Source organism: Taeniopygia guttata, chromosome 1A (assembly GCF_048771995.1).
Source record: "Taeniopygia guttata chromosome 1A, bTaeGut7.mat, whole genome shotgun sequence".
In the NCBI taxonomy this organism is placed as follows: Eukaryota; Metazoa; Chordata; class Aves; order Passeriformes; family Estrildidae; genus Taeniopygia; species Taeniopygia guttata.
This window is the reverse complement of record NC_133025.1, coordinates 60,692,182-60,710,883: the sequence shown is the minus strand read 5'-3', so window position 1 is coordinate 60,710,883 and position 18,702 is coordinate 60,692,182. Positions and strand designations below refer to the sequence as shown.

Here is an 18,702-nt window from a genome sequence, read left to right as displayed (position 1 = left end):
TGTTCTTGTTACTTTTTGTGCAGTGACTTCATGGACCAACCACCTAATGACTAAGACATGCCATTTGCAAGAACATTCCCTTAACCACAGATTTTTCTGGTTCATTTGCTTGAAGAACTCCAAATTTTTCCTGTCATTGCCCAGGAAATCACAAGCAAATCTGATGGTGGTGTCAAAGAATTAGGGATGCCTGGCATTTGTTTGGGTACTGGGCTGGACATTTCCTCCTTTGTGTTTTTCCTTTCTCTTTTTTGCAGCCTTTATCTCCTCAGGCGATGAGCTGGCTACAGGAATTTCTCATACCTGCAGAGAGTGGGGTGCCTGCAGTAAAAGGGCTTAAATGTCAGAGATGGCCTTTGGACACTAAAACCATATAAACCTGGATTGCTTTCTTGTGATGCAGCGTTCAGAAAACAGGCAACAAAAGAATCATTTCAAATTCAGCAGAAGGAGCCATACTGCAGTTCTCATTGCCGAGTTCTGTGACAGAAATATTCCAAATACCTGTCTGTAGACCAAGGACATGCAAGTTTCAGAAGTGGCTTCTGGCAGGGTGCAAAACCCCACTCCTTGCTGAGTATCAGAATCATTAGCTGCTTTCAGGAATTTAGCCTGGAATTAACGTGACTCCTTTTCTTCCAGCATTTCTTCCCTGCAGTTGCTGATTCTCTCTGTGAATGTAAATGCACCAATAGGGTCATCATTAATGTACAGCACCTCTTTTCTTCTTAACATTGCCTTCTCTTTACTGCAGAGGTGAAAGCTGTGGAAGCCTTCTGCCTTTGAAGAACTACTTAAGATGAAATGGCTCTGAAGTGCATTTAAGGGTGTTTACTTTAGGCACTTTATTTTTTTCTTTATTTTTATTCCTATTGGAACTGACTAATGTTATTCATTAAACTAACAATTTCTCCCCTGCCTGTTCTTAAGTGTGACTTGTGACCTTGCAATCTGTGTATTTTGTCATCACAATGTGTTACCATGGAACTGATTTTGATGTCATGAATAAGGGCATTGTGAGTTTCCACGTTCCCAAGCATATTTGAGACACAGGTTTGGAAACAAAAATGACTTCACCAGTTAAATATTGTTAGATCCTATAGTATATCAAAGGTAAGAACACTTGTGCCCTATATTCCTTTGCATAGAAGAATCTAAGGTTAGGAATTTCAAAGCAGGTATATACAAGAATGACACTACAAATAGCATTTCACAAGATTAAATATTTTGTGAGAGTATTGAACTCTAACCCCTTTATGTTACTGTAGACAAAAATCTTTCATATTGTTCATGGAGCCTCCTCAGACTGTCTAATAGGGATTCTGTATAAAGAGGAAGAAATGCAGTGTGCTGAACAGCTCCAGGATGCTGCTGCGACTTAACTCCTTCAAGACAATAGTGGCTGAAGGGAATTTTCCACCCAAGATCACTCACAGGCAGACAGAGGGCAATGTACCATTGCTGCTTTTGAAGCTGAGAGAAGTAGTAAGGATTTTTCAGAAAAGAGCCTTCCACAATGCACAGAAGGAAAATACACTTTTGTTGTGCAGCAGAATACATGTATTGCATGCTTTAAATTGAAAAAAGCAAGTTTCCCTCAGTGATCTACCTACCCAAACAAGGTTAAAAGTGTTCAATGGAATCTCTTCTCAAGCTGTTCCCCACGGTGTTTAATTCATCACATTTAAAGTCTTGATAGCATTCTATTATAATGGAGAAGTTTGAAAAGCCTCAAGTGGGGTTAAAGTCCTGGGTTGCAAAAAAATCTAGTTTAGCAGGAGCAACATATATAGGTCTGTTTACTTCATCTGCTGGATTTTTTTTCCAGATGATGCTTACCCATCCATTGCATTTTGCAATCTACCTCAGCAGCATTTTGCTCCTGGCACCAGGCAAATACGTCCTCATTAAGTAAAATTTATGCTAATACCATTCTGATTAGCAGCAGTCATTGATATTCACTCTCATTAGCTAAATTGGTTCACTGGAAGACATCCCGTTGAGGGGTTTTTTTTCTGTTTTAAATGGAATATAAAATGTATGGATTCACAGAGAAGACAGATGATGATAATTATACCCTGTGTTTACTCCAGACATTTTTTTAATCCTAAAGCCTCCTGAAGTACTTTGCAGCATTTAGATCTGCAAGGAGGGAAAAGACTTCCCCCCCCCCCCCCCCCCCCCCCTTAGAGAAAAATCTCTGCCAGATATAAAGAAGCTGTTCTGGTTTTACTGTTATTAGCACAGATGACACAAAGGAGTCTTCCATTCTGAATGTAGGTGCACTTTTTGATGACACAAAATGCAGGACATGTCCTAGAAAATTTGGCCTGAAAATAAGCTTAATTCATGGAGTAATGGGACTTTCTACATGCAGTCTTTTTGGAGTACCCTTGTGATTCTGACTTACCGTCTCTAGGAGCTGGGCCTGCTCTGATATTGCAAAATCAGCCTTAGTGTGTGAACCTTTTATCAAAAGTACAAGGATCCTCATCTTTATAAATCTTGGTTGAAGGGAAGGATCATTTCAGCTGAGAATTTTATTGTATTTTCTTATGTTAAAACATACAGGATCAGTTCAAGCCATGGTTTGATGCAGTTTGGCATGATGCTGTGATGAATTACTACCCATTTTCTCTTAACTCTCTTGTTGGGCAGAAAAGACCAAGCTGGAAACTCTTATTGCCAAGGTATGATGATCTTGCTGTTAAGAGTCAGGTCCACAACAGGTTTCTTTGTATCATAGCCTCCAATTCAAGTGCGAGAAGGAAAGCAGTGCTCTTAATGCCTTATATTCTTACTCATATTAACAAAAGTCCCAGCTGATGTCTCTCTCTATATGCAGACGTATCTGTCCTTTACAAACTCTGATAAAGTTCTGTTTACCTTTAAATATTGACACTGCACATACTCCATTCTCTTTAAAGAGGAAAAACATTTCTCTGGTCCATTCAACCCTTGACCTTACTAGAAGGATTATAAACAAGGATGTCTCTTCTTGCTAATTTTTTACCTTTTGGAGCTGCAATCAATCCTGCTGCTTCATCGAGGCTGCCGAGCATCAAACAGATGGCAGCAGCCACTGATCACTGGCAGTGCTGAGATGGGAAACACTGGCCTGCAGTGACCTTTGGCTGGGCTTGAAATTCCTCAGTTTGCCTTTGATTTCCCATCACTGAATAGTTCACATCTCTCCGGTGCAATAATTGCAGTCTTTTCACATGTGCACTTCTGTTTCAAGTTGTCTCACTCTTATATTGATCTAATCTTTCTTCTTTAATCAAAACTAGTTCCACATCTAAAAGATGCTTTGGAGGGGAGATCTGTGACCACAAGCAGAAATGTGAAACCACCCAGATGCAGACGCATTGCCATTCTCTCCTCTGCACAGAGAAATTGGGTTCTAATGGTACAGCAATTACTTTGTTTCCATGGTAACGTGTGTAAGCACTATAAATAATGTTTGATGTTTATAAACAATTCAGTTTACACTGAATTATATACACTATTTGTATGCTAATATATGGTATGCACTTCTAGTTGTTTCACAGCAATAGAAGAGCAAACAGAAAGCTGCAAGTTTTGTGAGCACTGCACTGAATCATGTGATTATTACTTTTTCCCATGTCTATGTCCAAAGGAAAAGCTGCATGAGCTTAATGTATTTCCTTTCATAATGTAGCCACTCAATAATGGAAAAAATATCCTGGAAAGAAAAACTTACAGAATTAGCAGATTGTTTTGCTCCCCATCATCATTACTGTACTGGGGGTTTTGTCCCAGAAGGTAAAAAATATTTAGGTTATGATTCAGCAAAATGCTTCTGTGCATGCTTATTTTTAAGCTTTTAAAGTTATAAAATAAGTTTGATATTTTAAAATGTCTTTCTTTTTTCCACCTTTTATTATGTAACAGCAAAATGTTTTCTCTGTTTTAGACTTGGCCATGAATTTTCACATTTTTTTCACAAAACCAATAAGGAGCTGCTGACACTTGTTCAAATAACATATAAATTCACTTGAATAGCAGTTTAGTTGCTAGTCACAGGTAGGTAGCGGTCAGGGGGGAAAAGGGGGCTACTGCAAGTATTTAGTGGGGCTGCAAGAGGGGTTGAAGAAAAGGCAAATTTTAAGAAGGGGCGTGTGAATGTCCAGTGGCAGCTGGAAACACAAGGACAGAAGCACAGCTCTGAAAGGATGAAGCTCTGTCATTATCAGGAGGAGGAATTCCCTTCCTGCATGGCCAGGGAAGCAGAGCTCCCTCGTGGAGCTCCCTGGCCACGGGCCAGCGTGGCTGGAGCTCTGCTCCTACCTGGGCGAGCTCTGATTGCTGCTGCACGCTCAGCCAGCCCTGTTTGCACTTGTTTGCCTTGGGACCTGGATAGGCTTCGAGGGAAGCAAACACAATTTGTGCTAACAGACTGTGAGTGTTCACAACACCTGTGGGCAGACACGTAGCCAGCAGTGGGTGCACCTCTGAAACAGCAGGAGAGTGCCATTTGCCCATTGTTAAGGAGTAAATGAAACACATTGCATTAAATTTGTTCCTTGGCAGTCATCCCAGCTGAACTGCCATGCTAGTTAGCTGTGGATACTCCTGTTATTTACATTAAAGTAGTTCAGAAAATTTCACCTTTATTCATGCCCTGAATATGCAAACTCAGTCTCCTCAGTGCGAGCTGCAGGCAAAGCATCGAGGTGTGCTGGAGCCTGATGACACCTCTCTGGTTCCTGGTTCCACCATGGCTCTTTGCAGGTGGCAGGGCAGCTTCCGAGGGCAGCAATCCCAGCCCATTCCCCTGAGCAGACGGGGTCTCCTCTGCCTTTGATTTGCTGACACAAGCCATGGCCAAAATTACACGAATGGAATCATCTGGGCAAGACTTGTTTGTTTGCGTCATCCACACCCAAAGTAACTCCTCAGCCTGTGCTGAAGCTGTGTAGCAACAGGCAGCATGTTTATTTTGCACTCTTTGGTTGCTGGTCTGGAAAAGAAAGACACTTGGCTTTTGGGAAAGCACCAAGAAAACAAATACAAGTCAAATAATAAGGCTAAATAATATGGGATGCAGTAAAGGGCTGTTATCATTGTGACAGAGCTTCAGTGTCACTTGGAAGGCTCTGCTGGGGCACTGACTGCATCCTGTCCCTTCCTGTCTTAAATAACTTCCCCATCACTGGCTTCCAAATGTTCTCCTGAGCTGGTGCCACCAGATGCAGAAACAACCACACCAAGTTTCCCATCAGTTTTCCTGTAGCTCTCAGAGTCTTGCCTTCTGCTCTCTTCTCCCCCAGAGGATGCAGAAGTAGTCATTAACCAAAAAGTGCAGAGAAGCCAAACATCTTCCATTTGGAAATACTGAAAATGACTGAAAATAGTTCCAGCCATAGATTGCCTGTGGTATGGCTGTTGGCATGAGTATTCCTGTGTTCCACAAATAGCTGTGGTGAGGTTTTAAAACCCTGCTAAGTCTGTGCTTTGCTGCACCTACCGTGTGCTCCTTGATCTCCCTGTTTGATTTGATCTCTCTGACATGTCCTCTGCTGCACCCAACCTCAGGACTGAATTTTACATGGCTCTGTTGAATGAAGGAAAGGAGGAACTACCCGCAGGCATTGGGCAATATTTCACAAATGACATCTCAGGCCAGGCCAGTAAGCTCCGATTTAATCAGTTGTATTTATTTTAAAACTGTGACAGAGTATTATAGCCTGGCTTTGTTTTAATGGCTAGCCTTTGGCTATTTAAATTTTGTTTTCTGTGTTTTTTGTGGTTTTTTTCCTCTATATCTTACTATCTTTAAAAAGTACTTTTAACACCTTTTGGCCCCACATATTTCTCTAAGATGAAGATGGTAGTATACTCCAATTTTGTTTGATTAGCATGTCTGAATTTGGAAGAATAAAAATAACAGAATATATCTGAGAAAGCTTAGAGAGAGGAAAAATACAGGACTATCTTAATTTGGAGCTGAAATATGAAACTCCATACTGTCAGCCGGTCAAGGTTTTTGAAAAAGTAGGAGGAAATAAAGATTATCGACTGCATTGGGACAGAAATATTCAAAAAGCTAACATGCTCCTTAACTAGAAGAACAGTGATTTCCCCACAACAAATACACACACACACGTACACAAAAGAATCCTGAAAATGGTTCTCTTTCCAAGGAAGCATAAAAAATTTAAATTTCCCTTGATTTAAGACTGGTTTGGAACAGCCAACTAATTTCAGTTTGATATTTGTGAAATCTTTCTGTATCTTGTTCCTCCTTTTTTTCAAGCTTTTAAATTAAATATATTTAAAAAAATATAGTTAAAATAATGTAATTAAAATTACACAAAAACTAGGACACTGAGGAAGCCTGCCTTAAAACTGTCCTCACTCACTAGTCTTCTGGTTTCATATTGAATTTGAGAAATGTATCACAACTCTATTTTGGTCTTGATTAATCTGTCTTTTGTCACCAAATAATTTTTTTACAAAGTTTGGGAGGCACGCCAGACTTAGAAAACTTCCCTGTTTAGTTCATAGCATCCTCTAGTCTGGCTTTGCTTAGTGTAGAGTCAGAACTGGATTTGGTGAAATGCATCACCTTGGACAGGTCAGGGCCTGATTTGATTGATTGCTGCTTGGGCTGATGTGCCTTGCCTTGCATTGCTCCTTAGGCTGATGTGCCTTGCCTTGCATTGCTGCTTGGGCTGATATGCTTTACCTTGTATTGCTGCTTGGGCTGATGTGCCTCACCTTGCATTGGTGCTTGGGCTGATGTGCCTTACCTTGCATTGCTGCTTGGGCTGATGTGCCTTGCCTTGCATTGCTGCTTGGGCTGATGTGCTTTACCTTGCAGCCATCCACAGCTCAGCTCCCTCCTGCTGCAGCAGAGACATGGGAGCAGGCAAACACTTGACTGCTTTGAAGTGCCAGCAGAAAAGCTTTCAGGGCCGACACCCTCTGCAAGTGCCTTTTGGATCTGTCTCAGCTTGAGTAGAGGCATTTGAAAAGGTATCAGGCTGTGAGAGAGTGTAGCCAACTAAAAAGCTGAAGTGGAAAAAGAAGCTCAAGTGAACCCGCCTAGGGAAAAGAGACAGCTCTTGAATGCAAAGGGCTTTAAACAGAAAACTGAGGGTGGTGCTTTTAGAGGAAAGCAAATGCAGGTCCTTGGGAAAGCATTCATTTAGCTGGGTTTTTAAAATTTTATTTCTGTTTATTTTCTCTGCTTGTGGGTAGTTAGGGATAGGGAGAATGTTTCAGGAGTTACCTAAAACAAAAATTGACAGTGCTGATACTTTGACTAAATGTGTTCGAAGTCTGCCTGACTTTCTAATGCAGAATCAAAATCTACAAAAACTACTACCAGTAGATTTGAGTCTACTGGTTCAAATACTAAGAGAGGGCATTCAATTCACTAAATCTTAACTTCTGCTTCAGGAAAACATCCCAAAGAGGTGTATTGACCTCTTATTATCTCCTTGTAAAATTGCAAATAATCAAAATGAGTTCTAGGTCTCAATTTTAAAAGTATAACGATTTGAAAAATATGCACTGATTAAAAATTAACATTTTCCACATCTACCTTTTCATTTTAAGCTTTCAAATACAGCCAAAGCATAAAGTGGCATCACTAGGGATTATTAAAGGCCCATTGCTTCTTCTTCCAGGTCTTTGGGACTTAAAGTTGATATTTACCGATACCTCTAAAAAGGGGATACCTCTGGATAAGTTAATGGGAGCATTACAAACCCAGGAGTTTCTGATTTATGATCCTGAAGACTAGAGAAGCTGAATTTGAATAAGGTGCTTGGGAACAAAGAAATTTGATATTCTGGCCTGATTGTGCTTTTGCTACATATTTTTCCTTTTCTAAAATTAACTCAATTGAGCATCTCAGGGATTTTTTCTATTTCATGGAAACATTTCAGCAGAGACTATATGAACTGTTGCAAAGGGTTTGGAGTTGTAGGGTACTAGGAGTGTAATTAGCCAAAATTAGTGTGGCTGAAAAAGTCCAGGATATTCAACTTCTGGAAATTGAAGGTCTATCAGGACCTTCAACTTGAATAAAAAACCAGAGGCTTATACCAGGAACATTAATGCTTAGGAGTGGCTCTGTTTGACTAAGAAAAAGCCATTAGAACCAAGTATTTATGACTAAACTCACTTGAATAGAAAACATGCAGAGAAAATTCTTGGTAGTTCATTTGTCAAAAGCTGGCTGAACTGTAGCCCTGTAATAATTATGTACTGGATATCACAGCCAGAGAAGCTGGTAACCACAAACTGACTTCCTCATTCCTTCTCTTTCCTCCAGGAGTGGTTTGGATTAGGTAGTCAGCTGAAATTTCCAAAGCATGTATTTTCTTACCATGTTGCTGCGACCCATCTCCAGGTACTTCTTGCTTAGATTATCCCTCAGACCTTCTTCTTTTATTTCTTTCATGAAAAGTAAAGTTTTATTAATGCATTGACTCAGTAAATCTTTCCAAGTCCCTCTGTATGTGTGCACATGCACAGACAGTAAAGCAACTTAGGCACTAAAAAGGGCAACTGGGCACTGTTGAACACAATCCAACAGCTCTGTGGTTCCTTATCCTGAACAACAATATTCTATATCACTTAATATTAACAAACAAAAGACTTTTTCCCACGCCATTATATATTTACTTTACACTACTCTTCAAGCTTGGCATGTTGGCTTCCCAAGACTCTTTCATCCCAGATGCAGCTCAGTGCCAGAATTGCTGAAACAAAATGCAGTGGGTGGACAAACCTGTCCTGCTGCATTGCTCCTGGCCTTTTAAAAACAGAAAGCATTTCTCTGACTCATTACTGTAAGTGTGCTAACAGAGCATACCAGTGATGATTTTCTGACTGAAAGTGCCTGCATCTGCTCAAAAGGTTAACACGGGTGCACATCATGACACATTTGTTGATATCAGCCAGGGGCAAATATTAAGTAGCTTATCTTTTAAGAAGAGAGATAAGGAGGAAGGGTTGTGAGGTGCTTGCCAATAAACATATATTCATCACCACTGTCGCTCCTGTGCGCTGCAGGAACCACGGCAGGTGGGGCAGGTAAAAACACTGAAAACCAGCACCTCTGAATTTAGCCCTTACTCTCGGCCTTTGCTGGGGCCTCTGGCAAGGGTTTAGAATGGAATTACTCTGCCTTCTGGCTAGGTGGAGGGAGAGAGTTTTCACATGTATCCCCTTTTAACAAGTGCACAGGCATAGGATCACAGAACAGTTTTGGTCAGAAAGAGCTCATAAAAATCTATTCCACAACATAAAAAATAATAAAGTTTGCACTTAAGAAAAGCCTAAGGAAAATGGAATTGGTACCCAAGAGCAGCTAAGGCAAATGGTAGAGGGGAAAAGGCATTTCATTCCCGTGATAAAATTTTTGGTGTTTCATTTCAGTTGTTAAATTATCCAGTGTTATCTTCCTAGAGTTTTTCTCCAGAGGAGAGGGAGAAGGTATGTCAGGGGTGAACTAAGGCCCCCCTAAGGCTGTCCCTATTGTAGAGGGACTCCAGAGAGGCTGTCACTTCCCTTAGCCTGCCCTTTAGTCTTTTAAGTTGAGTGGTGTGAATAGCCTTCAAAATGCCTTTGGGTTTCCCTTTACCCAGAGATTGAGGGAATGCTCCTTTTCATTCTCAGCCACAGGAATTAAACAATAAGATCAAAATCTTGTAATCTTCTTGGGAATTCCTTTTAGTTGTATGAGATCTAAAATGCAGGGTTTTCCCTAAATTGCTGGGCAAATGAAGGCAGAAGCTAATCATACAGCTGGCTTTAGATGCAAACATTTCCAGTGTCTGGTGTGGTTGCCAGTTGTTTGGGATGCCTATGAAACAAATATCTTAATCGTTTTTGTGACCTATGCAAGTTTAAGTCTCATTAAGCTGTTTTTTTATTGATCTGAGGATCTGTTTGCATCAAGAATAAGAGGACCTGGAAACAAAGCAAACTTTAATATTTCAGTTTTTTGGTCTTTCATAGCACTAACTTCTGAAAAGGCTGATCAAAATAGACTCACACAGGGGTCTCCAAACAGCTAATAATTAATATATTGCCTTTAGTAAAACGAGCATGACTAAAGATTTTGAGTTTACAGTAATACTATTCCCTCTGTCTTTGTGCTCTGTGGAACACATTGCAAACAATCACCATGTATTATGTGAACTGCCATTCTTCACTGAACAAATCTTTTAAAACAAACATATCTGTTCTTCAGGATTGTGCAGGCGGGGGGAAAGCCCTAAATCTTCATTTAAAAAAAACGAGATGCAAATTTCAAATTTGCAAATATATGTTCCCTGCCAGAAAATTACTCCCTACCATATCCTACTAGCAGATAAAACATGAAAAAGGAAATACTTACCAACCTTTGGGTAGGCTTGTTGAAGTCTGAATGTGTAGACATGCAGACAGGGACTTTGGATTTGAGGGGAAATGAGTTTGTGGGTGAAGTTTAGCCTCCAATGCGGTTTGTTTAGCACACAGGAGGTTTCTTACAATATCAGTAACACAGGCTGAAATTGCTTACAACTTCCCCTGCCTTTCCAACTTTGATGTTTTTTTCCTTAGCATGGTTTTTGTTGTGTATATCCCACATCTTGTTGTGGCCATCACTCAGAGAGAAGAATGTTGGGTCTTTACTGTATTATTTACTCTATCGCCTTCGCTGTGGGAACTGTCACTGCAACAAAAGCTCTGAAGGGCTGGAAAGGAAACATTCAGTCATTCTGTCCAGTTATGAAAATTGCTATGAATGCAAATTAGCTTTATAGAAAGCATTTGCTGCTGAATGTCGATTTTACCTTCAATAGTGAAAGCCACACTGAGCTATTTGCACGGGAAAGCTGCTATAAGGGAAGGTCTTGATTTGTTAGTTGCAGTATTGCTTTGGGGTTTCAGTCTTCAACCCATGGAAATATGTTTAAAACTTTAGGTGACCTGCTTACAGCACGCTTTAGATTTGTTAAAAGCTTTGCAAAGCTTTTGATGAGTTTCATCTAGTTTCCAGGTGTCATCGTAGAAACAAATGTAATATTACCATGTGCTCTAAAAACTTTCTGCAGCTCTATTAACAAGTTTCCCATGATGTAATTAGAAAGAAGGTACAGTGTTTTTTTTGGCATCTGGGGGTAAAATACTGTGCATACTTATGCTGCTGTAAAACCCAGGCCAACTTAGTTCATTTTAATGAAGTTATTTTGGACTCAGTTCACGTAGAATTTCACTATAGCGCTATCTGTATCTGGATGCCTTCCCTGAGGGGTAAATACAGCAAAAGTTGTACAGTTTCTTTAGATTTTGTATAGGAAGACAGTATTCTCAATATCAAAGAGGTTGTGACTATTCTAGCCAAAGTAAATTCTGTAAAATCCTTCAGGTTCAGATTCAGGTAGGGTTTTCAGATATGTCCATAGCTGGCTTGAATAAGCTGGAGCAAGTACAAGTGCCCAAGTCAGGACCTTCAACCCTCTCCTCTACAGCTCTGTTACGTGTGGTTCATGGTCAAGCGTCATTTTTGAATTAGATGCCAAATTTCTGTCACAAAACATTTATTTTCTTTCACCAAAAATACCTGATTTTTTTATTGTAGCCAGCTAAAGTCTCTGGTAGCAGCATTGTTGGTGCTGGTTTTTCTGTAGCACTGGTGTAGGTAGATGCCTCAAGACTGATACCACACACAATCATGTTCATTACTATTTTTCTGAAATACAAAAAACTGATTAGGACTTGGAATTCGCCTATCATTTCTCATGTGGAGAAGCCTGAACACAAATGGTCTTTTCATAAGACCCTGTTGCTTTTTTTTCTTTTCCTTAACAAAGAACAAATAAAAGGAAAAGGAACTGGAAGGGGAAAAAAATAAGTTTTAATGGAAACACATTTCATCTTTTGTTTTCTGCTTGCCATAAAACATTAACGTAGTAAACAAATTGATCTTTGCTCTTAAGTTCTTTAATAACATAAAGTATTTTGAGTTTTGTCATGGCTAAGGTATGGTTAAACCACATGTCACTGGTCATGTTCCAACCTCTATTGTCACAGGTTTTTGACATCAAACTACATTTTTAAAAATAAAAGTTGTGTGTAACCCACTTCTATTCACAGACACCTTCGTTAAAAGTCGTAACTTTGGGGAGTGTTTCAGTATATTAGTGGTAATGGTATTTTCTGACCAGAACTGTTTTTCCATATTTCAACATATGGGACATATTTCAACATCCAAGCATTCCCACTGCCAGCCCCTGCTTTGTGCCATACAGCACCTTTTTGAATGCTGCACCTCCACATGAGCAAAGCTTTTGTAGGATGCTCTGAAACATTACATTCCAGACTGCTCACTCAGTCATGGGGCTTTTACAGTGGTCTTACAGTAGCAGACAGAGCTATTTCAAATAGGGGTGTGGAAGAGAGAAAGTGTCACTTTGGTCCACTTTTCTGAGTGGTTGGTGTTATAATATATAGCCTTTTTTCCTTTTTTTCTTTTTTTCTAACACAGTGTAGTTCACAATAATTTAAAATATTCTATAGACATTTAAACGATATACAATAATATAACTTAATTGGAATCCTCAATTGTACTTAACAAATACTATTCTAATAAATTTACAGTATCTAGTACCATAAGACTGTGCATTACTGTGTATGGGAGCTTTATTTGCTTCCTGTCAAGAATGTAGTGAAAGTACAGTATCATCACAATTACTCAACAACAATACCCATGAATCCAAGATTACATGGAGTGAATCTAGCATTTTAGGGGCCCCTGTTGACTTCTGTGAAGTTGCACTCATTCATGCCAAGGCTGGTATTTAGAAATCAACAGCAACATTAAAAAATAATTATAATAAAAAATAAAGGGCAATTTTGCATTGCTCTGTGAGGGAGTCATCAAAGGGGTCTGATTTTCATGGGGTAAGTGCTTGGGGTCAGAAAGGCAGGTCCTCACAAGTGTTCAAATGAAGGTCCCCAAATCATTAGTTACCTTTGATAATACAGGTCCACAGATTACAGAGGTAATTCTGGCTCATTCACATATCCAGCACAGGAGCTGGTGGAGCTCTAGGTCCACCAGCCCCTTGCCCCAAGAGCACCATGTGGATGGACAAGTGCTTCCATGTTAGGTAGGGAGGGCTCATGGCTCTGCAACCCCTCAATATAAAGAACAAAATTAAACAAAAGCTAAAAATGCACATATGCAGAGGCAAGGAAATTTTTAATCCAAGCTTTCAGAAAATCAGGCAGGGACCCTTGGGACAAGCAAACAATTACATGGTTAAATGGACTGTGTTCTAAGTGGGCATATCTGGGCTCTTGGGGTTAAAACACTAGATTTTACAGCAGTAAATTATCTGAGGCTGGTTTTAAAATCTCTCATAGGGAAAAGGTGTGGGACTTAGGATTGAGTGCTTTTAAGAAGTGAACTTATTTCTTTTAACATTCATGTGCTTACCAGGAGGTACATTATTGCCAACCTTAAAATAATGATGACACAGACTAACCCAAATTTTGGCTCTCTTATGCTCATGAAGCCATGACAGCTCAAAGGTTGAAGTAACCTAGAGCTCAGCTGCCAGACTTTTATCCTCTTCTGAGTGCATACTAAGCATAATTTTCTTTAAAATCTTGAAAATATTAACTTTCAACCATTAAAGGGAAAACACAATGCCTGGAAGACCCTGCCAGTGCATTCATTGTCAAAGCAAAACCTTTGATACTTGTTGAAGCACATCTTTTTATCCTAAAACTCCCTATGAGGATCTGTGAGCAGGTGCTCCACACCTCAGGCCTGGGTCTGAAAAAGTCATTCTTATTCAAGAGGCAAGTGGTAAAAGTTGATATCAAGCATTGGTAACCAAAGTTTCATGTGATGTTTTCGCTCAGTTCTGGCAATTGCTTAAGGCCTACAGTAATTGAGCTCTCTAATAGTGGAGTGACAACAGATCAGTAGCATTGAAGAACTTAGGCAGAACCAAATACAAAAGTCATAAAGTCAGAGTTCCAATAAGTTTACATTTAGTACAGAATTAAGACATAGCTACCCGTTAGTGCTTAGAATTTTTTGATACTATTAAAACCATAAATAATTATTTTTAATGTTCGTTCAAAGAGTTCCAGTGTCACTGGCAGCTGATGTAATTTTGTGAACACTTCTTGGGGTTTTTTTCCAAACTGATAGTGGAGTATTTCTGCCACAGATTTTTCTCCCTACCTGTTGTTTTCTCTCTATCTGCTTTCTTAGAAATTTTGGTTTTTGCAGAAAGAATGCTGTGTTTTAGTCAGTGACGATTTCATTTCCATAAAAAAGTCTTTGTTTGTACAGGGCCAGACAGTTTTGTTGCTGCAAAATAGGAGAAAGTGTCTTTTTCTTTTAAATGTCATGGGAGCTGCAATGCAATCAGCTTCTCTGATATGTATAATTTAAAACACTAAGAGAACTCTGCAACACCCAGATTGTAGTTGAAAAAAAAAAAAAGAGAGAGAGACAGAGAGAAAGTTTCATGTGGTTGTCAACATCACCTTAATCCTGTTGCCCTTGTTTCCAAAGCAGTTACAACAGCCAGCCAGCCAAAATGCACCATCCTTAGAAGTATAGGTAGTTGTGGGGAGGGAGTGGTTGTTGTGGTGTTGGCTGGGGTTCTTTTCCCCAAGAGGATTAGATGTGCAAAATGATGCTGTCATTGTTTGTTGTACTCCACTTTCCTCGCTTGCGGTGGTTTGCTCTGCGCGTTTGCACGCGGTGCCATTATTTGCAGGTGAACACCTCTGTCCGCTCGCTGCACGTGTTGCACTTCACAAAGCAGCACCAGTGGAATTTGCAATTGCATTGCCACACCTTGGTGTACTGGTGTGTGTTGTACCCTCTTCCACAGCACATCATGTCGCACCCGTCCGCGTTGGGAGAGGTACGGTTGCAGAGTCGTCCCTGGGTACCGACGCTCCCTGTGGAAGCATCTTCCTCACAGTAGTTGGGTGACTTTTCAATATACACTAAATCCGTTTCCATGGGTTTCTGGTAGCTCTTGATCTGCTTGATTTTCAGGAAGGTTGGCTGTCTCAGTCTACTGGCTCTTACCACCTCCACTTGCACTGCGGCATTGTATTTCTCTTTCAAAATATATCCAATCTCTCTGAATTTAGGAAGTGTGGTCCAGCAGGTCTTAGTTGTACAGGAACCCGAAACTCCATGACACTTGCACTCCAATTTCATTCTCTCTTCGAGAACCTGTGTGTACAGACATTTGCATATTATTACTGCAGGAAAACAATGCTGCAAGCCTGCCTAAACCTCAGTCTGTTTAGTTCATATGAATATTCATTACTGCTGGTTGAAATTTTTCCAATGCATGCTTATAAATTTTCCCACCTCCCAGTAGAAGGCTCATAACATTTTGTTTCAAGCGTCACCTGGTTGGAAATACAGTGTTTTGTCATTTTTTGGGAAAACATTTCCATTTCTTTTCCAAATATTGGAGAATATTTATTTATGTTTTAGGAGACATTTTTTTAGAGACACAGAGGACTTCAAATTTTTCAAATAATTTTTGTTTTGAAAATAAAAAACAAGAATGGGTTTGGGGGTTAAGTGGCATAAGATTCAAAATACTTAATTGCTTTAAGTAATGATCTAAGAATGCTTAAGAAAAGCAGTATATACTGTGTGACTGAATAAGCCTACATGCAGGGAGCTGGAACCAGATGATCCCTAAGGTCACCTCCAACCCAAACCATTTTATGATCCTATATTCACTGCATAATTAAAAATTTTTCCTATATACCTATACCAATACCACCAGTGGTAAACTTACAGACTATTCCACCCACAGAATGTCCCATTCCCTTTAAAAGCAGCACTCATCGCAGTATTTAGCCCAACTATTCAGCAAATAATCAGCCACAAATACATTTTTTTCCACCGGGGCAATGATAACACAGCATTAGAGGGAAAAAAAAATCCATCAACAGCGAGCCGAAGAGAAACGTATTGCTGTTGCAGAGGAGGTTCAGCCAGAGGGGTTTAATTCAGAGTCAGAAGTGACACAAACGGGTGGGTGCTCAGGCTCATGCTCCACTGTCACCCTGCTGCAGCCCTGGCACATCCCTGCTTCCCGGGCCAGGTTGTGCCGGGGAAGGCAGGCGATGTCCTCGCGCTGCGCGGCGCGGCAGGGGGAAGCCAGCCCCGCGGAAGCGCCTCTCTGCTTTTCTGCCCTTGCGTTACCACTTAAGCCTGACCATAATTACACCCACAGTCATCATTAGCTTATGAAAATCAAGGCCTAAGAACAAAGCGAGCTGGTCTTTCCCCTTCGCAATGGGATGCTAACAAAGAAACATGAGCTACCGAGCTTGTCTGAAAGCATTACTGATGCTGCAGACCATCTCCTGTAGCGGTTTCGCTGCAGATCCCAGAACATGACTGAAATGGGCAAAGGATAAAAGGGCCGAAATCTGAGTACAATGGCATAATGAAGTAGGAGGGAGTAAAAAATGCTTACTGCTTCAGAAACTGGCCTTAAAATAAAAGCTGTACAGATCTGGTTATCCCTGCAAATAGAGGGCACCCTCCTGAGTTGTTTGAGTTTCACTTAAATTGTATGGTTTGTTTTTTCCCAAATTTCTGGGGTTTCAATATTAAAGAGAATATTTGGATTTGATTCTTCCTTACCAACATATGATAGTAAGTATAAGATAGCTGAGCAATCTATGCAAGAATCATAAAATATCCTGAGTTGGAAGGGGCGCTTTGAGTCCAGCTCAGGACAACTCCCAAATCCCACCCTGTGCATCCCTGAGAGCGCTGTCCAAACGCTCCTGGAGCTGTGGCAGCCTTGGGGCTGTGACCATTCCCTGGGGAGCCTGGGCAGTGCCCGACACCCTCTGGGGGAAGAACCTTTGCCTGATATCCAGTCTGACCCTCCCTGACACAGCTCCAGCCGTTCCCTGGGGCTCTCCCTGGTCACAGAGAGCAGAGATCAGAGCTGCCCCTCCTCTTCCCCTCAGGAGGAGCTATAGCCCCTGCTGAGGTCTGACCTCAGTTTGGTCATACGTTAGACCTTCTGGAACCACAGACTTTACCAGAGTCAAGGTTAATTTATCCTATCAGAGGCAGAAAGGGTGTTTCCCAGCAAGGTTTACTGAGCTGGGGAAGAAATTCCTATAGCTGCAACTGCTCTAAAAGAAGAAAATCAGCAAGACTGTGATGAACTGTTTTTTTTTGTGGACACTGGAATGCACTGTATCACCTTCCTGTCTTCCATACTGATAGAAAAAATGCCATCTTCTGCTGCAGCAGCAGCAGCATTTCAGTGGCAGTGAGGAGCCGGATGCACTGTGACACACTCTGGGGTCTTTTTGGGGTCTCCAGGGTCTCCTCTGTATCCATTTCTGGCCTATGGAGAAGGTCTTTCTCCAAAGACCCCTAAATAAGATTTCAATCCTGTTCCACAAATCTGGGTCCAAATAATCTATTGATATTTAGATGTGTTTGTATATAAACATAAACATGCTTAGAAGTTGTGCTGAAAAATGTTTGGTTTTGTTGAAACTAACCCATTCCTACAGCTTTGTCAACATGCAGTTGCAGCTGTAAGAACTGCAGCAAAATCCACAAGAGGTGGATGGATGCAACTTTTACACCCCCACCAAAGAGCACTAGGATCTAAGGATTTCCAGGAAAGCAATGACAATGGGATCGGTCACCCCTCAGTCGTACTCCTCCCTGAGCAGTAAATCTTAGTGAAGGGTACATATTTTGTCATGCCCTACATGTGTTTCTGGTGCCTACATTTTGGATGAAAAGGCCAAGTCAGTAACTTGCTAAGAGAGTGGGAGGAGGTGAAGTTCATGAGGCTCCTCATTCTGCTGAGGGTTCCACACTGTGGGTACTGTCCCAAGGAGCCTCTGATATGCTTCCCTGATGCACTAGAAAGTGTCATTGCTCCTGAAAGACAGACATCACCTATTTCAGTGTCCTAGGTGACAACTTTGGAAATGTATATTTATATATGGATGCCCGTCTGTCTATATAATAATTTTTTGCCTGTGTGTATTTGGTTGAGATCCTGATGTTTATATATATTATTACATACATTACATATATATTATTTATAGACATTACCTGGCAGCCTCTGTAGTACAATCTCTAGCAACTTTATCCTAAGTCTTGATATTTTTAATTTTTTTGCCCTTGTCTTTCTGAAGGTCCGGTTTTGTGATTCATTTTGGTGAGCAGAAACCTGATTTAACTGCTGTGTTTTTTTGAAGATTCCCACTATTTTTGATGGTGGGAGCACTTGCAAATGCAAGCCATGCAGGCTCAAAAAATCAGAAGTTTCAAAAAGTATTAATTCATGCTCCTGAAGCCAATCTTGCAGGTTTTTTGAATTGTTTTTGGAGACTTCTCTCATGAATGTGGAATGCTTGGGGTTTCAACACTGAGCAGAGGCCCAATCATCAGGTAGTTAAATTCCTGAATGCTATAATTTGTGTGCCCACAGCCAGCTGTGGGTATAAAATTGTGCCCAAAGACTTGGAGGTCAGGGAATACGAGGCCCAAACTAAGCAGATTCTAAGCAACATTTTTTTCCCCTCTTTCCACCCAGATGCTGCAGAGTGCCCTTTCTTGCTAACAGGCCAGCGGGGGAAAGTCTCTCTCTCTGCTCTGGCATCTTAAGCAGCTTCCCACTT

General features: G+C 40.7%; 1 protein-coding gene and 1 long non-coding RNA gene across 4 annotated transcripts in view; one reads left to right on the top strand and one right to left on the bottom strand.

The window, feature by feature from the left end:
- LOC115493429 (uncharacterized) overlaps positions 1 to 18,702 on the top strand; it is a 78,914-nt gene that overhangs the window by 30,377 nt on the left and 29,835 nt on the right. The gene's annotated exons all lie outside the window — the stretch shown is intronic.
- The window catches only part of WNT7B (Wnt family member 7B), an 88,934-nt gene continuing 82,094 nt past the window's right edge, over positions 11,863 to 18,702 (bottom strand). For both annotated transcript variants that reach the window (XM_002187951.7, XM_002187986.7), the window contains exon 4: positions 11,863 to 15,241. In XM_002187951.7, the coding sequence (XP_002187987.1) occupies positions 14,762 to 15,241 (480 nt within the window). In that variant the 3' untranslated portion in view covers positions 11,863 to 14,761. The remainder of the gene's footprint in view (positions 15,242 to 18,702) is intronic.